The 26324-nt window shown below is 37.6% G+C and overlaps 1 protein-coding gene across 1 annotated transcript in view; it reads left to right on the top strand.

Annotated features, from left to right (window-relative positions):
• Positions 1 to 26324, top strand: part of EPB41L2 (erythrocyte membrane protein band 4.1 like 2) — a 212835-nt gene that overhangs the window by 159872 nt on the left and 26639 nt on the right. The window contains exons 9-16 of the mRNA XM_090279842.1: positions 3732 to 3884; positions 4401 to 4498; positions 9138 to 9310; positions 13674 to 13846; positions 18203 to 18265; positions 20087 to 20233; positions 21529 to 21630; positions 25021 to 25185. Coding sequence (XP_090135968.1) covers positions 3732 to 3884; positions 4401 to 4498; positions 9138 to 9310; positions 13674 to 13846; positions 18203 to 18265; positions 20087 to 20233; positions 21529 to 21630; positions 25021 to 25185 — 1074 coding nt within the window. The remainder of the gene's footprint in view (positions 1 to 3731; positions 3885 to 4400; positions 4499 to 9137; positions 9311 to 13673; positions 13847 to 18202; positions 18266 to 20086; positions 20234 to 21528; positions 21631 to 25020; positions 25186 to 26324) is intronic.

The following is a 26324-nucleotide window of genomic DNA, read 5'->3' as shown; positions in this document are numbered from 1 at the left end:
CAACCCCTAGACAAGCCTAGGAAGCCCAGATTAAATGATTGTGAAATCTCCAGGAAAGCCCCCCCATCTGAAAATACCTTTCCTCCCTACGCCTCAGATTCGTATTTCTTGCTTTTGTGTTAATAGTACTTCATATTTGCAAAGTGCTGTGTTTTTTCTTCAGTGGCTTCCTTTACTCTTCAAATATTTTTCCTCATTACAAAAGTAATGCATATTCATCATAGAAAATAGAGGCAAACAGGAGGAAATAACAACCACTGAAATCTCTGTGTGGAACAGTCACTGTTAATACTTTGATATTTTCTTGTTTAAAAAAATGTTTGAGCAGTTGAACTCACACATTTTAAAAAATGGGATTAGCTACATTCTGTGAGTTTTTAAACTTGCTTTTATAAACACTTTTCCATGTTAGCAAATAGTCTCTAGCAGCAGCATATTTTAATTGGTAGGTCCTGTATACCTTTAGTTTTTAAAAGTATTTTCACATACACCATCTCCTTTAAGATTTGAATGTTGTTCTTTTACAAAACTACATAAGAGTACAGTGCATGACTTGCCTTAAGACGCATAGTGTAAAGCAGCCCCATCTGCCTGATATCCTGTGCTAAGTCACTAAGAGGTGAGACATCTTCCTAACACTTGAGTGTCTCAGCTCATTTCTCTATGTGACGGCGACAGGCTGGGTTAGCTGTGAAACAGAGGAGAGAGGAGAGAACAGGTTTGGAGCACATCTCTCCTCCTCTAAATCTTGTTACACACTTGCCCATGTCAGCCTTGCAGCTGCTATTCTGTTGATCATTAGTTAGAAACCCATCCTTTAATGACAATACTGGAAGGTTTCAAGATTCTTGATTTTATGCTTGAATCTTAGAAAAGTAAAAAAGTTGCCAACTCTATTCTAAGTATAATTAAAGTTCTTGCTCTGTGGTCAAAAATTCAAAGTAACATTTATTCATTCATTCCTCTACTATCTGATGGACTCCGATAATATTTGATAAGTGAGATATTTGTAGCTCATTTAAAAGTATCTGTAGCAATTAAAAACACTTTTTATGTAGTTTTTTGTGCCTTAATACATTTTTTATTGTCTTGAGATCATATTTAAAATTTTATGAATTACTGTTTTATTATCAGAGGAGTTCTTAATGGCTTACATTAGGACAAATTTGAGGCTGTTGAGTAAAAGGTGTCTTGACAAAGGGACAGGGAAACCACGGGGGTAGTGATACTTCTGAGGCAGTAAACAGCAGCCCTCTCTGGCAGAGTGATTGCCAGAACTGTGGAGAGGGTTGTCTTGAGAGGAGCTGTCATTATCAAGGACATAGCCAGCCAGATGGCATCCATACAGGGAGGGACTCTGGGTATTAAAAACATGGACCCACCCCCTCTTCCCTCTCTCCTCTCTCTGATCTTCTTTGAGAGCTTCCCATAGACTGAACCCATTTGGTAGCCAGTGGGCCTGCCATCTTGTTGATACCCACACAGGGCGGCTGCCTGAGGCCATGAGCGAGGCAGAGAATATCGTCGTCGTCGGCAGCCGTCCGTCTCGAGAGACGATGGTGTAGCTTCTTAAGAGTCTATCTGCACTGCCGAGAATGGCTGTGCAGTCCGACTTGGGAGTGACACGGTATCTGTCTCCTCCCGTGTTGAATCGACATCTTGCGATGACGCTGGAGTGTCCTCTCCAGTGAAGCTGAAGCTACAGAGCCTGGGCAGGGTGATATGGAGGGTCTGCTGTTGCCCATGCAGCAGACCCCCCCTCTCTTCGCAGCTGAAGGGTCCAAGGGAAAGACGGAGTCAATACAGCTTGGCTTCAGGTGCGCCGCAGGAGTTGCCGGTGTTGACTACAACGTCAAACCGCCTTAGGGACTCCGGCTCCGGATTTTCTGTCGGGGTTTACTCCCTTAGCCTTTCCCCTGAAGAGGTATGCCGCAAGGCAGCGGAGGTTTTTTGGAGTCAGAGTTTTCCTTCTCTGATGTGCCCTGACTGGAAGATCGAACCAGCGACACTTAGCTCGCAGGCTGACGCTCAATCCACTGAGCCAAACAAGCCAGGGTAGGCAGAGAATATACTCTCCTTTTATTAGTTTATTTTTCTGACTTTGTTGTTGAATGTCAGAAGTCAACTATGGAGAACTAGGGCATGTTTTTTCCTTTTCAGTTCTTATCCTTTATCTGCAATTTCTAGTCATACAAATACTGATAATTGTAAAACAATGTGTGGAACAACTCAAAATCAGCTGATTTACTTCGATCCAGATTTTGTTTATTTTTGGGTCAGATAAAATAGCTTCAGTGTCTGGTCTAAAGATTGCTTCAGACTACAGATGGCTTTGTTCAGTGTTTCAAATGAGGGTTGCCTCCTCACTCGTGGTGAGAACATGCTGTCTTGGGAAATCTTCCGGCCTGCTTCCTGTGGCCGTGGCCTGTGATGTTTTTGGCAAACACACCATTTGTGTCTGGTGCCAAGTTCCTTGGGCACCTGTGCCTGATTCACCCCAGCTTTTTACTCTGTTCCTCGAGAGAATTATAGCTGCCAGGATACTGGTGAACAAAGCATGTTCTCGATTAGATTTTTAAACCTTCTCCGGTGACCTAATGCAATTTTACTTGTATATATGAATTAGTTACATATCAGCGACTAAACCAATCAGCATCAGTTACCTAGCACTGTACTTTTATTTTTAAAAAACTAATACAAATTGTGTTAAATTGTGCTCAGTAACAAGACAGTCAAAATGTTATACTGTTAATTGAATTGAGGCCTAGACTAAATATAGTGTTTGTTTTGGCATGTTTTCTTTTGAACATTTTTTCTGTTACTTGATTTCTGAAACTGTGAGGATCTCTAATAATATTCTTTAATTTTACATATTTTGAATGAGGTTCAGTTTTTCCCTTAAAGATAAACAATAATTTGTATATTTTGAATATTGTGCATATTATATTTTTACTACTACTGAAAATGTGAGGATCTAATTTTTTACTTTTGTCTGTAAACCTATATGATAGTTTAAAATCTTTGAGGCTTGTGATTATTCTAGATTGCCAACTATTCTAAATTAAAACACTGGAAAAGAAAACATTAATAAGTTCAAGAATAGCCTGCAGTCCTTTGAATTATGCCAGCCAAAGGGATGCTGTAACAAGAACTGGATGTCAGCACTCTGAGTTAGTGAAGAACCATTTGAAAGAATTAAAAGATTTCAACATTGTCAGCCTAGAAGAGAAATTTTCTGTGACGGATTGGTATTTTGTAAAATATAGGCATAACTTTAGCTCGTAGCTGGAATAATCCATCTGAGATAACTTTGCCTAAAGTAAAAGGCTGAATGTACTTCAGGCTGACATACTGTCCCGAAGAGCTGAAATAGCCTCTTGGAAAACATTTTATCTCGCCAATCTTCAGGAAGCCTAAATTGTGTTGCGTTTCCTTTCTTTCTCCTTAGCTATTAGAACCGAGGTCTAGAACATGAATTATGTCTTTACAAGAATATTGTATCCTGTTACCATGTTTTATCTTCTTTGGCAAATCAAATCTGATCCCTGAAGATAACTAGATTTAAGATGTGTTGTGTGTCTTTACCATTTCTATGAACTTATGTACTGTCACTGTAATTTAAATATGAACCTGTTAAATTGGTATTCCTGATCCTGGTTTGGGGGCTAATGAGCTTTGGGTCTGTATAACTTTCACGACTCTCACATGGTCAAATGGCTTATGCTTAGCAGGACTCAGAAGGCGTGGACATCAAGCTGGGCGTGTGTGCTAATGGGCTCCTCATTTATAAAGACAGACTGAGAATCAATCGTTTTGCTTGGCCAAAAATCTTGAAGATTTCCTATAAGCGCAGTAACTTCTACATTAAAGTTAGGCCAGCAGAGGTAAGCGTGTTAGAGAGCCCTTGGCCTGTCGGATCCGGCTTTGCTGGGCCATGAGCTAACTGAATTCTTTTTCACTGGATTTAAGGAAATGAACTGTTCTTTATTTCTCTGTGGTGAAAAAAGGTCAGGGTTCTTGATGCTAAATCTGCATATACTTATATTCTAAAAAACAAGTGACAAGTTTCACAGAACAGAACAGGTAGTAAGTGCCTGCATGCGGTGGGGGCTCATTTTTTGTTGTTGAATCAGCTAAGTGGTAGAGAGCAATAAGAAGGTGGTAAAATGCATTTTAGTGGACAGGAAAGGATAGTTGCTTTATGTCAGTGGTTATATACCTACTTTTCATAGAAACTAGGACTGAAGTCCATGACCTATCCATTTTGTATAATTATATTAGATATACCCATATTTTTTCAAGAAGAATTACTTTTCAGAGAAAATCTGAACCCATGTGTTTTAGTAACTTCTAATAACTCTTAAAGAAATAGACTGATTTATTGTATGAATTTGTTCTAGCTGGAACAGTTTGAGAGCACTATTGGATTCAAACTGCCGAACCACCGGGCTGCAAAACGGCTATGGAAGGTGTGCGTGGAGCATCACACTTTTTACAGGTAATTGAAAGAACACAGCTTACAATGAATTAAAATAGCTCTTGGTACCCTCTGCATACTGGGAGGTTGTAGTGAGAGTGGGACAGATACAGCAACACCCTCTGTTACGGCTCTTTGCTCTCCTCAGTGTCAGACCTCCTTGGTCTGCAAAGTGCACTCCCCTGTCTATTTCTGTTGCCTGGACCACGGCCTGTCATCACTCCGAGCCATCTGCCTCTGTCGTGGTCCAAAACTCCACTTTCTGACTGCAGCCACCTTTCCTCTCACTCTCCTAACCCTGCTGCCATTCTTCTTTCCACTGTCCTTAGGTTTCATTTAGTAATTCTTACCACCTCCCCTCCTGCTTAGCTTCTTTCTGAACCAGCTTGAACCCTTTGGTCAGACCCTTTGCCACTTTATCAAGAGTGTTCTAACCCCCTCAAGATCCTGCCCTTTTTGCACGACAGCCTTCCAGTCTGTTGGTTCTAGATTTGTCCTGTGTCCTGACCTCACCATTTCTGTACCTGGGCTATCAAGTGCTACCTTAAATAGCACAGCTATCCTGATACACACACTCATATTCACACACACACACACACACATTCCGTAGAAGAGAAAATCACACAACCCTGTGGGTTAGTTACATCAGCTACATCAGCCGGATCCTCAGTGCTCCGAGGCAATCAGTCCTTTTCCTTTCTCATTCCAAGTACTCATGGCTGACTTGGTCCGGGGTGGTGTTGGTTCCGTGAGCCTTCTCTTTTCTCTCCTTCTTAGTGTAATTAAGCATCACTCTCCCCTCTCTTCATTCAGTTTTTTCTTTCTCTCCTGTCTTAAGGAAAAAGTAGTTGTTCCTCTACCTTTGTCCCTCATTTCGTGCCTCACACAGGACTGTGCTTTGTAAATTGTCTAGTTTCCAGTGGGTGCCCTTGACTTCCTCTTTGGCCACTAAATGTGTGTATCTTGCTCCCTTAAAAACCGTAAGAAGAGAAGATCTCCTTAGATCTTCTCGCTTTCTTTTGCTCTTTTCTCTTCTAGCTTTCTTTTCCTATCTCTTTTGGTACTTTTGTTCAAAGGCATATTTCTTACATTACTTTTCTTGGCAAACAGAACTTTGCTGGTCTTCATTATTTCTCATTTCCTCAGCTTCCTGTCACTGTGGTGTATATAGATTGTTAGGGTCTAACCCTGTCCCTCCACATACTAGGTATGTGACTGTGGGTAAGTTACTCCACCTTTCAGTCACCCATGTGTTGGTAATAATAATCATAGCTACTTTATAGGGTTGTTTTGAAAAGCAAATGAGATAACACATGTGAAACAAACTGAGAGCCTCTGGTGTATGATACTGTCTCTCATCATCTTATTATTCTTATTATTCTTAGATAAATACCACAGTGTGCTATTTATCTATTTTCAAGACTGCGCTAAATATATTCATTTTAGAAGAGAAATGCCACTCATAAAATATATCCAAATCCATCAGACTTGATTACCCTGATCATTTAAATCTTTGAGAAGTTTACAGCTTCTCTTGGTAGCAGTGGGAACTTCCTCCTAAGACGACATAAACCTGCCTCAAATACAGCTAGTGGATAACGTTTCTGAGTGAAACGACACAGATCCAGCAAGCACAGACAGCAGGTTTCCTGTGAAATAGCGATAATAAAAGCAATAATCATTTTAGAAATGAGAAGTGCTGTCATTCGTTGAGCACATATTGTTATCAGATGCAGAGCCGATCGCTTTACATAGCACCCTCTCGTTTATTCCTCACCCCTGTGTGGAAGCTGCGGCTCAGAGCTCGGCGCCCACGGGAGCACGGCGGCTGGCCAGGCACCCGAGCAGAGGTGGAGGCCTGGCGTTCTGAGTGTAAAGCCCACACTGCACCTCTGCGCCGTCCTCCCTCTCGTGTTCTTTCGGTAGGTGCTTCTGAGATGTCTGTTAGCTCTGCAGTGTCAGGTCCTGCCATCATTTCTGCTGACGGAACTCCAATTTAAAATCATACCAGTTTCCTCCTGCAGAGTCTTGGGATAATGATTAATAAAAACATTTTTGTATCTTTCTTTTTAATTGTGGTTCTATTACATTTGTTCCAATTTTCCCCCGTTTCTCTCCTCTGTCCCACCCACGCCCCAGCTCCCATAGTCAGTCCCCACCCTGTTATTCATGTGCATGGGTCCTTTATACCCGTTCGTTGACTAGACCCCTCCCTCTTCTTCTTTAAATTTTGTATAACTTTGCTCACAGATGGTATCAAACATCTATGTAACACAAAAAGGGCAAATCATAATTTATCTGTAGGTTGCTTTGAATGCAATCAGTGGGTTTCGTTCCGTTTTAGTTTATCACAAAAAATGCAAGTGATTTTTTTAGAAAATTAAAATGGCTTTCAGGTTGAAGCCATAAACAGATCTTTGTATTGATTGACAGCCACTCAGCTAGACTGATATTAGTGGGACAAGAACATACTAAAGCTACTCTCTTTGCTTGAGCATTTAGTAGAGCCCATCACCATTCTAAGTGCTATACATGGATTAGTTTTATTAATCCTTATAGCTTATAGGGCAGGTTATCTTCACTTTACATTTGGAGAAACTGAGGAACAGAGAAGTTAAGAAATATGCTCTTAGTCATGTAGATGGTAACAAGTGGTGGTGGAATTCAGAGCCAGGTAGTGTGGCTCCAGGCACCCACAAGTGTATCCACTGTGTATTTTCTCAATGCTTTTTGGGGGTGTGGGGTTTGTGATGGTGTGTCAGCAAGATTAACACGAGGTTCTCTAGCTTGACATTAAACTGCCATTTAAACTTGGCATTGTAAATCTAGAGTAATCCCAGTTGAATTACTGTCATCAGCCTTCACAGAGAGCTTTATTGGGAACCCGTGGCACTCGTTAACTGTATGATTGATTTAGTAACTGCTATGTGGGGTTTCTTAAAATGTTCATTTTCCATAGATAAACATTAACAACATTTGATTTGTAATGACAGGATATTTTTTTAATTAAAATATTCATACACTTCTTAAGCAGTAAAATACATAAAAATTAAATTTATAACACATTGTTACTACATTATCTTGCTTCAGGCTTTAACACTGTGATGATTAGTCTCTTATTGTAGCTTTTAAATTTCTAAAAGTGAAATGATAGATGCCTTGTAGTGGTTTTGATGTTATTCTTATAAAGATAGGGTCTGGTGTGGAAAATAAAAATAATACTGAGAGAAAATAAAGTGATCTTGAAGTGATAGTATTGAAATATTTTGTTGATTGGTCTACATTTCCTTAGAATATTTATTTATGTAACCATTGACTTAAATCAGCAAAACAAATTTTTTTAGAGAGAGCCAATAAATGTCTATGATCAAGTCAACCGTTTTGTGTTTTGATGCTTTGTTTCTATTTAACTGAAGTGTACTTTAAGGATTTTTTTTTTTTTTTCATCAGAAAATTAATCTGTAAGCTAATACTTTGTGTATGTGGTCACCAGCGCCAGTCAGGCAAGAAAGTATTTTATCTCAATTTGAAATAAAATAAAAATGTTCTAGTTAATGACTTTGTTTCTATTGCATATGGCATACATCCTTTCAAAATCTATTGGCAGAAAATGGCAGATTTCAAGAAACACTTCTACTACTCTACATGACTAGATTATAGCCAAGAGAGCTGGAGTGTTTGTTTTAGTTCTTCTTTCATCAGTTTAATTTTAACACCATTTTTTGGGGGGTGGGGGTGGTTAATACTCCTGAGAATACTTAATAAATGGAGGATTGCCTCTTGTATTATTACATGTAAGGTTGACCTTCACTTGAATCTTTCATTGCTTATTGAGCAGAATAAGATATCTAAAAAGTTGGACAGAAGGTCTAGAGATACTTGAAATGGTAGTGAATTCTTGAAGAAATCACTCTTATTTGGAAAATGACAGAAAAAAATTTGGTAGCATTCCCCCTATTGTGGAATTGTCAACTAAAGCCTTTTTGTTTAATAAACTCTACAAGAGCTCTGAGATTTTGTTGGTGTTACGATGTTTTGCCAACTCCTGATCTAACGATGAAAGTGAGGAAATTTCCATTATATTCTAGACAAGATTGCTCATTTACTAAAAACATGTCTTTGCATACATGGAAGTATTGGACATTAAGTTTAACTTTATTCATTATGAACATAGGTTTAACCAGTAGAATTATGCTATCAAGAAAGGGTGTTGGTCATCTCTGCAGATCCACCGTGGGCTGTGTTCTTCATGGGAGGGCATCGCTTGATGGAATAGATTCCTGAGTGAGATGTTCTCTCCCAGAAGAAATAGGCATAAATATTAAGAATTGCTAATTGTAATGGATTGCTACTTGGCATCTAACAGCTAAGGGCAAGAATTTAGACGTATGTGTTTATCTAAACAATTTAAGCTAATACAAATAACCTTTGACACACAAAACAGCTGCACTTTTGCTCAGGTTGAGGAAAACATTCATATGCACATGAATATGGATTTATATATCACTGTCATCAAGCTCTTATGTATATAATCTTCTTTTTCATTAGTTTAGTCATCATTTTTTTAGATTGAATTATCATGCTTAATAAAATCAGATAGTTTTAAAATTAATAAAGAATCCATAAATTCAAATATTGTTCCTTTTTCTCTCCACTATAGGCTTGTGTCTCCAGAACAGCCACCAAAGACAAAGTTCCTGACCTTGGGGTCCAAATTCCGTTACAGTGGCCGCACCCAAGCCCAGACCCGTCAGGCAAGCACCCTTATTGATAGGCCAGCACCGCACTTTGAGCGCTCATCTAGTAAGCGGGGCTCCAGGATTCTAGATGGAGGTAAACACATTTATGATAGTCTTGGATTTCATTAATCTTTCTAATCCAGTGGGATCAGAAAATGTTGATCTAGTTGATAGGACCTCCAGAAATACCCTAGAGGGATAGCCATTTTTTTTTTTTTTGAGTAAATAAAGTTCTGTTTTTTATACTCAAAAGAAAATTTGGTGGTGTTTTAAAGTTGTCATTCTGAAGCTGTGTTTTTTTGTATTATCAGTGGACACAAATATTAGCTGAGAGTTCTCATTGATGAGATGTTGGATAAACACGTTTTTACTGGTCTGACTTAATTGTGATATATTTTATGTGGCTTAATTTCTTGGCAGAAATGTAGTTTCAAGGGTTTTTGGTGTGGTAACATCTGAACATTTATTCAAAGGAAGTTAAACATTCAAAATTTTATGAGTTTAGAAACTCTGACTGAACTTACCAAACGTTCCAACATATGAGAAACAGTCACAGCTTCAAAGGATTAGTTTAAATAAGAGTGTTTTAACAAAAAGAAAGGAAATGTATTTGTTTGTTCTTTTGGCCAATGGGAGATATGTATAAATTTGTATATTTTTCCTATTGGAAATTAATTAGCTACATATTTATAGTTTTATGTAAATTATACATTGGAAATAAACTGATGTTGCTTCTTCTCATGTATCTTATTAGCCTAACTTTCATTTAATAGCAGGTTTTCTAGAAAAGAACTAAGGTTAATTTTATATTTGAATACTTTCTGAAGGACTTATATTTTTCTGCCTAAAAGAAATTGTGTGGATGACTTTATACCAGCGGTAACAATGTTTTTGTGGATTAATCTAAAAACATTTACAAAAAAATAATATAAAATTTTAAAATTCTGTTTTACTAGTGTTAGTAGCAAAAACCTTTCTGATGGCTTGTTATTACCGATATCTTTTTGAAATATGAATTTGAACAATTTATATTTTAAGTAGCTAAAACAGACTGGATAGGCTAATAGATAAAAGTGTTCTCTCATTAGTGAAGGATTGACACCCCTTGGCCTTGATCTATTTTTCCTGGAATGAACTTGGAAAAGAGATCCAGGTGTACACGTGGAGATACTTCTTAGGATTTGTTGGTGGGCATCTTGGTATACATAGTCATTAAATCTTGGTTTTGGAGGATCTTCAGTATAGTTTTATGAGACCACCCAAAAAATGTGCAAGACGACCTTAAACTTGTTCAACTAAATGTCCAGATTTCCAAATGTTGCAATTTAAATTAAGTGAATTGAGGTATGAAAGCTGTCAGTGTAACTTTTAGCTAATTGGTGACTGAACATTTTTCAAGTAAATGTGAAAAATGTGCCCACTTATGTAAATATTTCACAAGCTTTGCCCCTTGTTAAAGAGAACTTATGCAAGTGCTGAATAAATGCAGTTAGTGTTGTTTAATGCCCTGGGAGAAATCGTTCCTCTTTCTGGAACACTGTCTGTTTCAGCCTTTGTTTTAAACTATGAGACTTAAAACTTATGTTGCGAATTTTAGAGTTTACAAAGAAGCGTAAACCACTGCAATTTCTATGAGGTAATCAACTGTGCTCAAGAAACCCACCATCTTATAGGGGCAACTAGGGCAGAGGGTTATAATAGGTTTGTATCTGAAAACAATGATTTTTACAAGTAAAAGCAACAAACATGGCACAGTAATCCATTATTTTTCCTTTTGTGTTTTGGACACTGTAATTCATCAGATGGGCAAGTTATCAAAAGGATTATTGTGTTATAGTGAAAAATAGAAGGCTTTTCATGCCCAAGCAGGACCAGACAGCCAGTGAACTATTTGGTTAGGGTTTATATTCTCCCCTTTTTCCCCTCCTTGAAGCAAAGCTAGGCTGTAACCTGGTACTGAGCTTTACTTTTTCCCACCACTCCCCATTAATATACCATTTTGTCGTAGTCGACAAGTGTTGTATTTTCTTTTTCATGTTTGGTTTTTAAGTTAGGATAGACTAATGTATATATATATATATATATATACATATATATATATATATATATATATATAGTCCTCACTTTAAGGCTTAACAAATTAAATCTTCTAGTGATTACATAGAACATAAAATCTATGTGATGACTAAAATCAAATGTCAAAATAAAACAATCTAGAACAGTGAGAGTCCAATATTGGAAAATCAAACCAAAAACGAGGCAGATCAGTTGTTTTATTTAAATAACCGAGATGCACTTGAGATCAAGGGAAGCAATGGTTTCGTGCAAGTGGAAAATATAATGAGCAGGGACACTAGTGAGACTGGTCATCTGGGAATGGAGACCTATCTGAGGAAGAAACATTTCAGTTGAGATTTGAAAGATGAGAAGGAGGAGGCCACGAGTTGAGCAGGAGATAAAGCATTGCAGGCAGTAGGAGCAAGAGGTCTGAAGGTTAAGGTTAAAGAGAGCTTGATACATTCCAGGACAGAGAGCAGGCATATGTGGTCAGAGCTTGGCAAGTGATGAGGAGAGGTAGGCAGGGGGCAGGTCATGCAGGGCCTTGCAGGCCATGCTAAAGAATGTGGTTTTTATTTTAGGTGTTGTAGGAAACTGCTAAAAGTTTTGTTTGTGTGTGTATGTGTGTGCGTGTGCACACTTGTGCAAGCACAGTGTTATCTTTTTTTTAAAAAAAATGCATTGTCGGAAATGATTAGAGGGGATGAGAGAGGAATCAAGTAGACTGGCTGGGAATAGTCCATTTGAGAGTAATGGCCTTGCTTCGGGTACTAGTGGGCTATGTAGCCATTTGGCACCATAAGTTCAGTGCCTGGGGCCTACAAGCTTTTCAAGGTTCTATGAGTGTTTAAGACCTGAAAAAAGTTTATTTGCTTCAAAATGCAAAAAACAAACAACCCCTGCAAACTGAAATTAATGTGTTTAAAAGTACAAGAAGTCAACATTTTGTCAATGTCATTCTGTAACTTTAAATTCATTAAAATTTTAATATTATACTGAAACCATTTCTAGGTCAGATTTTTCCCATTTTGTAATAATTTCTGAGTATGTGTAAGGATGCTTAGAAATCATAAGTTTAAAGAGTTACTCAGAGCTGTATACTTTCCAAGGGAACATTTTCTCGAAAGTTTAAAAAAAACCTGAAAAGTAATTATACTTAATGTAAGATGTGAGTTCATTTTATGACATTCTGTGAGTTTTCAAAAGTATGAGTACCTTACGGCTGTGAAAGGCTTATTAAAAGGACTGAGTTGCTAAAATAGAGATGGAAGAACTGGCCACATTTAGGAATAGATCCAAACACTCAATTGGACTTGCTGATGTTGTGAGGCGAAGGAAGAGACTTTGAGGTTTCTGGCTGGAGTAACTGGGTGCAAATATGAAGGTGGCCAAAAAGGCAGGACTGGAGAAGAAGAAAGTTTTAGTCAAAGGTCTCTCGTAAAACATGGATTAGAGGTGCCTGATGCCTCTCAAGTTCAGTATGGTGGGTCACACACAGTCCCTGCCCTCCTAGGCTTGCAGCCAAAAGGTCTTTGTGGTTACTGGGCTTCTCTAGGGCATGGACTGCTCCACTCAAGCCCTTTTCATACAAGTGAAATGACCTCAGTGGTTGTTCCTGTGGTTTGAGGGAGAAACTAGATAGAGGCTTTGCCAGCTGCTACTCACTTTACCATGTTGTGATCTGAGACCGTCTTGGGTTGGTCTGCCACACGACACAGATTTCAACTCAGTGCTCCTGCCCATCTGCAGGAGAGATGAAGGGATCACCCGAGGGCCGTTTGCTGAGTGGGAGGGTGTCTGTGTATGAGATTTACTGTTAGATCAAGTTGAGGCATTCAGGAGGGAGATTAGAAAAATAGAAACTATTAAACATAAACATAGAAGTTAATTCCCTAAAATATACCTTGACTGTCTTGTCACAATTTTAAATAGCATTCAAATTAAAGGTTCTTTTCTGAGAGAATTCTTTAAATTATCGAAGCAAATCATTTTAATAAATAGGTAATTATTTGTTTCAGAAATTGGGTCAGAAATAAGCTCAGACAAGATCAAAGAAACCCTAGCGAATTAAAATGATGGTTACATTGTAATTCTGACACACTCTCCTGTTTCAGCTGGTCTTAGAGCTCCTTCTACTGGCTAATTCCATGATCAGCGTACATCCTTCAAAAAACTAATTTGAAAGCCTGGTGTAGTTTAATGGGTTAAAATTCAGAATCCTGTTAGGAGTTTGGTAAAAGTTTAAAGATAAGTTTATTTGATATGTCAGTATTTGCAGAGCTCGAACACTGCTCTTACTGTCTACATGCTACCCGTTTTAACTGTGGAAAGGGGGGAAGTTTTGTAAAGTTTGACCACAGAAATGTCCTAACATAATCCAAACGATGATTCTTCACTAGCTCTAATTGGTGATGCGGACCAAAGTCTCAGGAAGGATTTTCCTGGCCCTGCCGGGGAGGTTTCAGCATATGGCCGAGGAGTCCTCAGCACTGCCATGGTACAGGATGGGGATGGCAGGAGGGACGTCAGAAGCCCCACCAAAGTGCCGCATGTGCAACTCATTGAAGGAAAGGTAGGGTGAATTAGTAGAATATGTGATTTTAAGTGTATACTTAGACTACAGGCTGTCTGCTGCATTTGTTATTTCCGAACTCAAATACTATTTAAAAACCAGTCGATGTATGTTCTCTGTTGATAGAATTTTCCAATTTTCAGATATGTGTAGGCTCTCGCTGTTTTGGACAGGGTTTCTAACCTTTTTCTGGTTTGTGTTCAAAGCAAAATATTTCAACATAAATTATATTAATGCAAGTAAGTAATTTATTGGCCCTTTTTACTCTCTTCATAATCATTTTAAATCCCCAAACGATACAGCTGTGATGATTTGAAATTTATATCTGTCTTACTATTTTAAGTATGTTGACTTAAATTACTTGGAATGAACAAAGATGGTCTTTATGAAAAATATTATTTTCATTTATAATCTACAACTGATGAAGAAGAAATTCTCAAGTAAAGGGTCACTGTTTTGTGAAGAGTGAGAAGATGGTGTGTTGGTTTTGGCCTTATTTGGTGTATGTACCATAGTGAATGGAGATGGGTTTTCAGATTTGTCACTGTTACTTTGGGCAAGTAAAGTCACTTAGAGATTGACTTGAAGAGGCTTTGAGATCTTCAGATCTCTTTTCTATATCTGCACAAAGCAACACAAAAAAGAAATGAAATCATTTTGTAGATTTATAGTATTTTCCAAATTTTAACTTTCAACATTCTAAAGACTTGCCTCATGAATTCATGAAGAACCTGCTAGATGAAGCGGCTGCTAGTTCCTCAGGAATTCGACAACCTCTGAAACTCAGCATAGAGAAGGGTGGGCAGACCAAGTGGACTCTGTGCCACAAAGACAAGGGCTTCAGGTAGCATGCGCTATCAAACCACCGTTGTTAAAAAATTTGTATTGTATTTTAAAAAATATTTGGTTGAAAATTATTCAGTGAAAAATTGTGTCCAGCAAGGTATCCTTTAACTGCTGAAAAGCTGTCAGAATCTTTTCTAATTATGCTGACAAGGCACCCAGGAGAGTGACTACTGATACCTGCAGCAGAAGAACTCAGCAATTCAAAGTCTGTTCCATTTTGCCTGGTTAGTTTGATACATCCTGTTATTTTTTTAAGTTCTTTTAAATTCCAAAGGAAATTCTGCGTATCTTCTACAAAAGACTGACCGTGTTGGCCTTTTTGCTAATACTTTAAATGTCTGTCAGCAGCCAGGTTTAAAAGTAATAATGCTATTTGAGTTTTATTGGCTCTATTTACAACCAGTCAGAAAATAGTAATTAAAATAGTCTATACCTATACAACTTAATGTGATAAAAATAGTTGCTTTCCTTTTTAAAAATGGATCCTTTAATTCATTTTCTAACCACGCTGTGTTAATACAATCTCTACTTGTGAGTAAAACTGTTCACTAACTACCCATTTCTTCTCTCCTTTTTCTCCTTTGCCTTCGTTTCTCCTTTGAATGCATCCGTTGTGTCATTTCCCATTCAACCATGGACTTGCTCCTGAAAACAGCCTGTGTTCATATGCCCACCTTCACCATTCATCCGCCATGCTGCATCTCTTTCCCCAAACTTGTTGCCAGTCCCTGAAGTGGACTTGCTTTCAGACATTTCGGAGGAAGACCCCTTTGGGGAGGCCGACCAAACCACTCTAGACAGCTTAGAGCTCCTTTCCACAGGGGAAACATCAGAGCAGGGGGACTGCGAAGTCACTGTCCTTGATTCTGTCTTGGATCCTATTATAGCCCCTTCTCAGGTTGACTCTCCTCCCACCCACGAGAAGCCCCCCAAAGAGGCTGACCACAAGGATTCTCAGTTTGGCTACTTTTCCTTCAGTTTCTGCAAATGCTTTCCGTCCAGCTTCCCCTCACTCCTCGATGAAGATGGGTATCTTGCTTTCCCCAGCATCCCCAAGGTCTGGGTTTCCTTCCTCCCCGCTGACATCCAGCACTATGTTCCCATCACCTCCCCGTCATTCCTTCCTTCGCTCATCCTCATCTTTGGGCTCCTTCTCTCTGCTTCTCAGTCAGTGTCTTTTTCCCTCACCTTTTCCCTTCCTCTGGCTCTGTGCCTCTGCTATCTGGAGGCTAAAGCCACTTCTTTTAATGTGTCTTACGACTGTAACTTGAATGACAGAACAGAGGAAGAGGAAGCAGTTGTTGCTACTCCTACATAAGCTTCAGTTTGTGTAGTCAGCAGAACTACACTTTATCTTATACCCTTCCTAATGTAGAGTGTAAACATGTGCATAAACTTTACCACTGATGACTCTCAATATAGTCTGAGCTGTACATTTTCACACATACAGCATTTCAGTGCATGAGAAATAACTGTAAGCAACTTCCCTTTCATTGATATCCTTTGACCAGGACCACACATTCTAAGTTGAAAGCAAAGTTAGAGGATTCTTCTAGAAATATCTATAGACCTTACTAGGTCTGAAAAAAAGAACTTAGAATGCAGTAGACGTCACTGTAATTGATGTATATTATTATTAAAACTCACTGTTATTATTTCTTGTGTTAGACAAACTTGTTTTTCTTAAATTTATGAGGGTGCATCTTTACTCTTTTACTCCTGATATTTGTAGGTCTTATCTCAGAAACTCCTTGTCCCCCTATTATTTGGAGACCAGATGAATTTCAGGTAGTGGTATCGGTTTTTTGTTTGTGTGTTTTTTGTTTTTAAGCTCTAAATTATGTAACTGTATGACGGAGTTACCATCAGGTATTTTGTAAGGAAGATACTATTCTGTTATCTTTTCTTTAACAAATGTATGTGAAAAATGAAACAAGGCTTTTTGAAAATTGAGAATATGTAGCCCTAAGGTTGGGCCTTTTAGTGTTCTTTTATTTAAAATTAGATGTCTAGTTTGAGGATTTTACCTCTTTATAGGACTCTCTCTGTACTACCAGTCAGTCAGTGCTGACATGTGAATTATGTTTTTGGTTGTTTTGCTAAATGTGGTCTGGTGACTTAGTGTTTCAGTATCCTGTGGTTACTATCTATACAAAGAGTAAGTCACAACATTTAGAGCAAACCTAAAGGAAAGTGTGAAGATAAAGCTATATATAATTAGGCATTGTGGAAGAAACCATGATTCTTAAAGGTTACTTGCGGATGGCAAAGATGGACATTTTAGAGAATTCACTGTTGAGCAAGGAATTGGAAGATAATTCTTAATGGATTATTGACTTCGCTGTGTATCATTTTTACCTTCTGATAAAAAGATTTTGTGAACTCCTTGCTGACTTCTCAAAAATATTCGAATACTTTTTTTTAAAGAGCATTTTGAACTCTCAGATTTGACACTATCATTTTAGTAAAGAAAAGAAAGAATACGATATATGATTCTATCAATTAACACATAAAAATTAAACTATTTTCCTTTGGTATCAGAATCAGTATTTTTCTTTCTTGCCATTCCTGTGCTTGAGTCAGTAGTCATCAGTATTTAGCTAGTTTTACAATTTACAAGTTTATTCTTTTTGGAAATTAGATGCTTAGCATTGTCCACCTATGGAAAATGATTCTTATTTAAAGAATTCTATGAAAGAAAAGTGGCTCTATTTCAATGAGTATTTTTAAATACCCACAATTTTAACATGAATGTAGCAAAGTAGACTGATTTCCTCCAAGGAAAGAAATCTATGTTAAAAACTGAATAATAGTGAAACCCAAATTTTACATCATTATACTTTGCCCTCATCATTAGTTCATTTAGACATTTCAAATGAGAACAGATTGAATTATGCCATTTTTACACTCTCCTATTTTCATTCCTGAGTAAAAAAAATATATATATGTATATACACATATTCAAAAGCAGTACATATAATCTAGAGACTGAGAAAGAGTGAAGCTTCCATTCTCCATTTCATTTTTGCAAAGGATCATTTCCATCATTTATACAACACTGTAGGCGAAGAGAGACCAAAGTGGCTTAATATTCTGCATCGTCTGAGGGCCACACAGTAAAGGTTGGTAATGCTGGTTCACCATTGAAGTTCAAATACAGCTTCTTTGCACCGCTGCTAGAGTTTCCACTAATATTCCCGTTCTCTGGCCATTTGCTGTATGACTTTTCAGGTGAAGATGGAAGAAGAGGAAACACAGCTGGAGGAGGTGGATATTTTTTCTGCAAAATTAAAACCTGGTGGCTGCTGCCTGCCATTTTACTGTGTTGGGGGGGTGATGCATTTTCAGGGTTTATTTGTGAATTTTGCTTGTTGTGGCTTTAGGTTCTTAAGATTTGTATTACTTTTAATGTCTTAGACTATGCAACTCAGGGTTGTTTCTGGTGCTTGCTGATTCATACACTTACGTTTATTTGCTTTTCCCCCCTCTGTGTGTGATTTAATTTCGCAGAAAAATTCCTTGAGAGTAGAAGGGGATAATATTTATGTCAGACATAGCAATTTAATGTTGGAGGTTTGTATAATTTAAGAAAGCAACTGTCCTGATGGCTGCCAGGCTGCTGTGGACGGGAGGTCACTCACAGGCTGGCTAGCAACTTTTTTCAAGCACAGTGCATGAAATGCATGGGGAAAATTCAACTCGGGAGTGCATGTTACCAGTCCAACTTTGTTCTTTTGAAGTGGCTTAGGTAGGAATGTATCTACTAGAAGTTCTCAAAGTGACAGCTGGGAAAAAAAAGTTCTGTTTCATCAAATGAAGAAAGTTTTTATCCATTAATCTTGAAGTTCTATAAATGAACTTATTCTCTCCTTAATGGGCTATCTCCAGGGCATGGACTCTAAAGTAACGTGATCCCATCCTTAATATGTATTAACCAGAACAGATATTTGTTGATCTGGCATTAAATCATTTTACTCTTGATCTTTGTCCACAGTATTTTTTGGTGCAGTTCAGGGAGGTTGGACAGCACTAAAATCTGTGCAATTAGGAATGTGGTCCACTTAAAGTATTCAATTTGAAAGTATGCTAATTAATGGAATTATTTTGATTGAGAAGGAAAAAAAATATGAAAGAAAGGAGGAGGAAAGAAAAGAAAACCTATCCACCCAATTAGGAATATAAATTATATTCCCTCTGTCACACGAGAACTTTTTTTTTCCTTATTTTAGGGTAGTAGATGGCAGTGTATTTAGTGGCGAACTGCAATTTTCAGTAATCTGACTAATCATTTTGGTTGCTTTTGGCAGCTTTGATAATTGTTGGAAATGTATTTTTGCATAACTTACTAAACTGCTCTGAAGTGTAATATATAACATTGCTTTGAACAAATACAAGAAATGTGCCTGATCTCAAGCCACAGTCATTTTTCCATGCCATGCAAAGATTTTTAGATTTTCATAAGTTTTTGCAAATGGCTGTAGAAGCTCATAGATGAGCAACTATGCTTGTGCATGAATATGGAATATCTAATTTTATCAGATGCATGACCTGTTCCTCTGGGAGTGGGATGAAAGCTAGCATCAACAGGTGGCCCTTTTGATTTTTAAAATGTAAGAATACATTTAAAATTCAGTTAAAACCATTTATTGAACAATAATTAGCTTTAATTCCCACAAATACCATTCATCAGGGCCTACTCTAGTGAAAATCAACATGGTAATTTTTCTTGCATTTTTGTCTGTATCAGGACCATTTGCTGTGGGGGGCAGCTGGGCCCCACATTTGTGCTTGGCAAATACACAAAACCTGTATGAGGTCAAATCCCAGCAGCCTATGGAAGCCACCCCTGGAGTTTCCTGAAAAAAGTCTATCTCTGCCACTCCCCCTTTTTTGTGTGGATGATCTTGGATGGGCTTTCCCGTCAGTGCTTTCTCTCTTTTTACTTGACTTAATATGTTCACAGAAGGCAGCTGTAGTAGCAGCCCTAATCAGAAAGGTGAATTTACAGGAACAAAGGCATAGGCTGCATTTGAAATCCAACTCTTAGAAAGAGGGGTTATTAGCCATTTTGAGAATTAGTTCCATGACTCCCTTCTAATAATGTAAAAAGTTATTCCTTAAAAAATTCTGAACAGACATTAGAACACTTTAAAATGTGAATCTTAAAAATAATTGTTCATTGGCTTTATTTTCAAATTTTGAGGAACTCATTAAGGTTATTTGTAGGTGGATAATAATGGCTTTTGAGACTTGGCATTTTTCTTGCTTTACTATGTTATTTTTAATCATAAGTTTATTTGTCTTATTTTTTGGTTTTATTTTTGTCCTACTGGGTTTTTCTTTTTTTCCCTTTTGGACCCCCCTCCCCCGCTTTATTACGTTACACATTGCTAGGACCTGGATAAGGCCCAGGAGGACATACTGAAACATCAGGCTAGCATTAGTGAACTCAAGCGCAATTTTATGGAATCCACACCAGAGCCGCGCCCTAATGAATGGGAAAAACGACGTATCACACCTCTATCCCTACAGACACAAGGGGTATGTCGCTAGCTATTTATTGGCTATATGTCTCCAACTTTTCAATAAAAGTCAGGTTGCTAATTTCTGATGTTGATTCCCAGGAAGTTACAAAATGTCCCCAGTTCTTTAAAAATTTAATTGCTAACAATTTGTTTAAATACTAAATATTTATTAACAATGTAATACATGTTGACCTAGTTCTTAAGTAAATTGTATGAGTTTCAAAATATTTTTGAAATAAGTTCAGAATAACTATATTTTACTCAAGTAAATTAGTGGCAATGAATTTTTATTATAGGATGACTTAGAAACTGGTATTATGTGGTTTTAATAAGCTTTTCAGATACTGACTTCTGAAATAAGAAAGTTTACTTAACAAATAATTAATGTAGACCATATTTAGAATGGCTTAAGGTAATTACTGTGAGGAAAATGAGGTAAACGTTACTTTGAAATCTGTTGAGCCCTGTTGAAAATTTGTAAAATGTTATATCATACAACTTAATACCAAAATGTAGACTAGTGTTTTTAAAACATTGTCAACCATAACATTCTTTTTCTTTCCATGGTTACTTCTTTGTACCAACATACATTTTGCCTTTAAGAATATGTTCTCAAAGTATTTCTCCATTAATTCCCATCTCTATCTGTTTATTTCTGGTGCTCTCAAAATCTCTTTCTCAACCAAGAACTTCCATGGGCTCATTTATCGTACTTGAGGAGACAGTGATTATGCTTTATTTAATACACAGTTTAAAAAAGTGTATAAAGGTGTTCCCTACAATTTCATTGTTCCCCTTTTCCTTAACTCCTCACTTCTCCTTAAGTTCATCATCTAGTCTGCCTTGAATGTTGCCAAATAGTACACATTTGATTTAGATAGTCTCATGCTATTTTTATTAACCTTTTCTTTAAAAGTAAAGCTGTTAGTTGCTTTAAATTCTGAATTTGTGACTGTGAAAGAAAAATAGCTCTTTAAGAAGAGATGAGCAAAGATAATTGCTGAACTGAAAAAAACAACTTTTGAAAATACCAAGATTGAAAACTCCATAATAGGGAGGGCCTTAGGAAGTTTATGCAACTTAAAATCTTATTTTTAGATTTTTGGAAGGCATTCGTGTTTGTATGTCAGCAGTTGACTCTAGCATTGTGTTTTCTGGAGAAACAGTATCTGACATGCTACGATTTTGGCCTCCCGGTGTGTGCTGCTTCACCTGGTTTGTTCCTCTGACCACACAGTTTTATGTTTGTGTTGCTGCCGATGTGATGTACTTGTCTTATTTGTTGATTATGTGTATTGTTTAAAACAATAGAGAAAAGGAGACCATCTTTTCAAGGATATTTTATCCATGAAGGAGAAGCATCAGACGGTGGCAACACGGACAGTTGGAGAAAAAGCCCAGGAGGCCGACAAGGTGTTCACCTTGCATCCTTGGATCTACTCTTGCTTTTTCCTCTTTTCCTCTTATTTCTCCACAGCCATTAGACCTTTTTTTCTTATGTATCTATCTAAATTTTTAAAAAATACTTTTTGAGCATTTCAGATGTTAAGTCTCCATATATAGAAACAGAGGATCATTAGGTGAGATATTGCAGAAGTAGTTTATATGAAAATTCACAATTTGAAATGCAGATATATCAACCAATTTAATAAGGGACCCCCAATTTTGTTATATGTGGCTGGCAGTTGGGAAACCATGATTTCACGTGAAAATGCACTGTTGGTACTATGCTGTGCACACTGCAGTGGCGCTAATAGCACATTATATACGATTTGGGTTACTAGTTTCCTAATTATATTTGGAAACCTTTTGAATTTCCATTGTTAAGATTTTCAATGGGAAAAAAAGATTTTGGTGCACCATAGCAGCCTTTGGATCTCTGCGCTTCTGCATGTATGAAATATCTGGCATTGCTAAGAAGTTAGCTTTCTTTTGCCTTTACCTTCTTATTCTTCTGTTCCTCCTGGTTTTGCTTAGCCAACTGGTCACCCACTTAATTGCCAGAACTAGAGAGCTTAGAGTCTATTGGAAGAGACAGACAATAGACATGTAAATTAGTAATTGGAAAACGTGGGGTAATAAAGAAATCAGTGTTGAAGACGCAATACAATTTTGTGCCAGAAGGTGACTGCGAAGGCTGTTTTACCATTGTGATCAGGAAGAGTTGGCTTTTAAGTTGAGACCTTGAATGAGAAGGAGGTAGATGTGAAGGTTTTTTTCCATGTATAGGGAATAGCAAATGCAACAGCCCAAGGCAGGAACTAGTTTAAGGAACTGAAAGACCAAATGACAAGGACTTAGGAAAAATCAAGGTCAGACCCCAGGTCCTGTCAGATCTTCAAGACCATATTGACATTTTGGAATTTTAATGACAGGAGTAATGGGAAGCCACTGGGGAGTTCTAGGCTGGGTCTAACAGAGATCCCTCTGCTGCTGGATGAGGAGTGAAATACATGGGATATGAATGAGAGCAGAGATCAGTAATGAGTTTTTCCCCCAGAAAAGCCTGATTTCGTAAATGACTGGAGAGTATTATGAGAACATACAGTAGGGTGGAGAAGGAGGCAAAATAAATTGAAGATGAAGTCTTGTCCTAAAGGAATTTTGAGGTGTAGTTGAGGTGAAATATTTCTAGAATACTGCAAATGAGAAAGGTAAACCTAGTGGCATATTTAGGTACTTAAGTGTTAGTGTGAAGTCCAAAGCCAATTAGACTCTGTGTAAAACGATGATGTTAATATCACATACTTTAAAAACATTATGTACTTTTCAAAGTTTAACTTCCAGAAGCAAGTCAAATGGTAGATTTGTTCAATTGAAAGTCATGTCTTTGTACTTTTTACAGTTAGGGGCCTTTGGAATTTTGTTGAAGATGTAACATGTTTTAAAGTTATCATTTTTCTTGATGTCATGGTTTAGGAATGTACAATATAAAATATATTGTAGAAGTTACCAGTACATTAAAGTGATGTTACGTGAAAGTTAAGCCTGGAATTTACCCACTATTAAGCTACTAACTGGTTTATCTGCACTTGAAGTTACTGCTTTTTTCCTGTTCTTTCCTTCTCCAACAGTATATATGGACCGTTGTAACTGCTACCATCCATTCATCCTTCCTCCCAACAAACATTGATTTATCACTTGCAATGTCTCTTTCCCCCCCAATATCACTGCTGTTAGTTGAAAGTGTGTGAGTAGTTAAGTCTGCTGCAGTGTTTTGACTGGATATCTTATATCTTTGTTTGCATCTTCATTTTGCTACTGGTTTTGCAGGGTTTTTTGTGTATCTTTAAATTGTAATCCTTATTGAAATGTAAAATAAAGTAATTATGCATGACTATAACTTGACCAGATTTTCCAAATTTCTGTAATATGTGTTCTATAGATTAAAGTAAGTTTCGTGTTTAAAAGTTAATACACTGAACTTTCAAAATGTTTCAGTTTTAATATGAACAATTTTGAGAGTAGAGCAGAAAATTGGAGACCAGATCATTTAGTCTTTAGTAAGCAAATAACTATTGTATGTCCTCTTGTATGAAATATTCTTTCATGAGTCTAGTAGAGATTACATGGACTACAGTTTTAAAGTACGTTTGAAAATATTTAATAATTAAATACATGGCACTTATTTAAACTCCTCAGTTATCTCTTACTGGGAAGAGCATCCTCCCCACTAACTCTCCCCTAGGGATGTTGTAAGTATGGAGATTATAATTAAGATGAATTAGTCCAGAGCTTTTTATTCCCCTTCATGAACATTGCAAATGCTTATGCACCTAGTCCTCCTCATCTCATTATCCCTATTCCTTATTCCTCCTTGTGCTCAAAAGGAGCATCCTAGAAATGTCATTCATTCATTCACTCATTCATTCATTCATTCATCTATCATTAAGCTCAGTGAGCAATGGGGTTTATAAGGAAGTGTTCTTGCGCACTTCTGACAGGAGGGGGAGCTTCATGATGACTCTTTGCTGTTGGCATTTCAGGTGCCTGGGATACTCCTCAGCTTTTCTTTTGTGCCCTCAGGCAGGTGAGGGACCCTCTCTTAAGGGCAAGAAATGATTAAATTTACCTTAATCGTTCCTCAGGGACAGATGATTTTAACAATGGTCACTGAGTTCTCACCTATGAGTGTGTCTTCCTATTTAGAATTCTTTTCTTGGCCTGTCTTACTGAAAGGTACTATTTCTTCATTCCATGGCATATTTAGCATGTCTGAGGGGATTTCTGTGGGTTGCTATCAGATCACTTGCATGCAAAGTACTGTGGAAAAGGGAAGAGATCATAGGAGCTGGAATGGTTGGGGAAGGGCATGAACAAAATATGACATATCAGGTGTACCTCAGACAGATGATAAAATTGAGAAGGGCGGTGGAGGCAGGAGGATAGGGTCACCCTATGACACAGGAGTAAGAGTTTCAAGTGTAGGGGCCACTGAAGAGGCCATTCTGTGCAGAAAGCCTCATGCTTAAGACCTGCCTCAGTAATGTACAGGACGGTGTTGTTGGGTGGAGAGGTCATGCTCAGTTTGTGATTAAAGCTTTAGTGACAACTCAAGGCGTTTTAGCTGGTTTTCATAGGTAAGATAGAGTTATCCAAGATTCTCAAGCAGGGTGAAGGGCTGGCATTCAGGCAAACGGCTGTATACACCTGCTGCAGAATCTTGCAGAATCCTCACTTTCCTTTTGATGTTTGCTGTTCTGCGATTCTTTCTTGTGTAACCTTTCCTTTCTTTCACTAGGTCACTGCTTTCTGTTCCAACTTATCGTTAACTCTTTGCTCTTCCTTTTCTGACCTCTCTAGAGCCTAGAAGAGGAGATAACATCAATTTTGTTTAGTGAAAAGGGCTTTTCCTATAGCATGAAAGCCACCTTCACCTCAGCCACCACTTGGACAGCAGAGGGCACTATTGTGAACTGTAATGCACCTGAAATGCTTTCTTCCTCGTCCTTCTCACAGTTGCCTGAGGTGCATTTTACTTTGTTTCCCCTGTTTTTAAAAGCCACATACAGAGTCGTTTTTATTTTTTAAATATTTGAGAACCCTTCCCGTAAGTGCTTGCATTGGTGAAATTCATTCTTCCTGGGAGAAGCAATCATGAAATAATCACTGAATTTCAATATAAAGAAAGGATACAAATTGGATGTTCTGCTTCTTTTGGGTGATCCCCATGATGCCCCCCGCCCCAAATCTGCCTAAATTCAGAAAACCATTTAAACCTCTAAAGCCTAGTTTTGGAGTTGTTATGTGGAGGGAAACCCTCTACGAAGTATAGAAGCTAAGTATGCTTTGCAGAATTAAAAGTATTCAAAGCCTAAATGCCTTTCAAGCATCTTTTAAAGACTTATCACTTAAAAAATGGAAACATTTGAGATGCTTGCCATATTCAGTGTAATAATTGTTTCCATTATTTGGAATAAACCTAAGGAATTCCCTGAATTTGTTGTTCAGAGGTAAATGGGAGACTCAAGCAGGGTCTACACCTGACAATTTGAAGCTAAGTAATAATAATCCACTGACCTATAATAGTAGTGGACATTTAGGCACTACTACTTAACTAGCGTCAATTTACTCCCAACAAGTACGTGTCTGCAGAGGGGGGGCAGGGATGAGCATCTCAAATAACAAAGTTGGTTTATTTCAGTTTTCGAAGATGCTAGTGGAGGAGCTAAATTCTAAGAGAAAACACTTGAAGTCATAATTGACATACACCCTAATGAAATAATACCCTTTTTTTTTAGTCAATAATACAGTTTGAGATGTTCATAGCCATTTTTGGAATAACAACATTTTTATGTTAACGGTTATCTGAGTCCAGCTATAATTTTGCCAGTTAAAGCTGTTTTTATAAACAAGCCAGCCTAAAACAAAGGTTCCATTTTATTAATACTATATTCATTTAGGAATCAGGGTTTCAGGCAGGCCTCATAATCTGATTAAGATCTAAACTGTAGAATAGGTTTTATAAGTTTTAAAATTTATACTTTAAAATAATAAATAAGCGCTGTTATAATTCCAGTTTTTTCCCTATCTTTTTCAACTGTAAAAGTAGAGCATGTAGGTATAACTAATAACAAGAGCACTTCATTTCTTTGGGAAGAGTCTGG

Source organism: Furipterus horrens, unplaced genomic scaffold (assembly GCF_987537825.1).
Source record: "Furipterus horrens unplaced genomic scaffold, mFurHor1.1.pri manual_scaffold_6, whole genome shotgun sequence".
In the NCBI taxonomy this organism is placed as follows: Eukaryota; Metazoa; Chordata; class Mammalia; order Chiroptera; family Furipteridae; genus Furipterus; species Furipterus horrens.
This window is presented reverse-complemented; position numbering and strand designations above follow the sequence as displayed.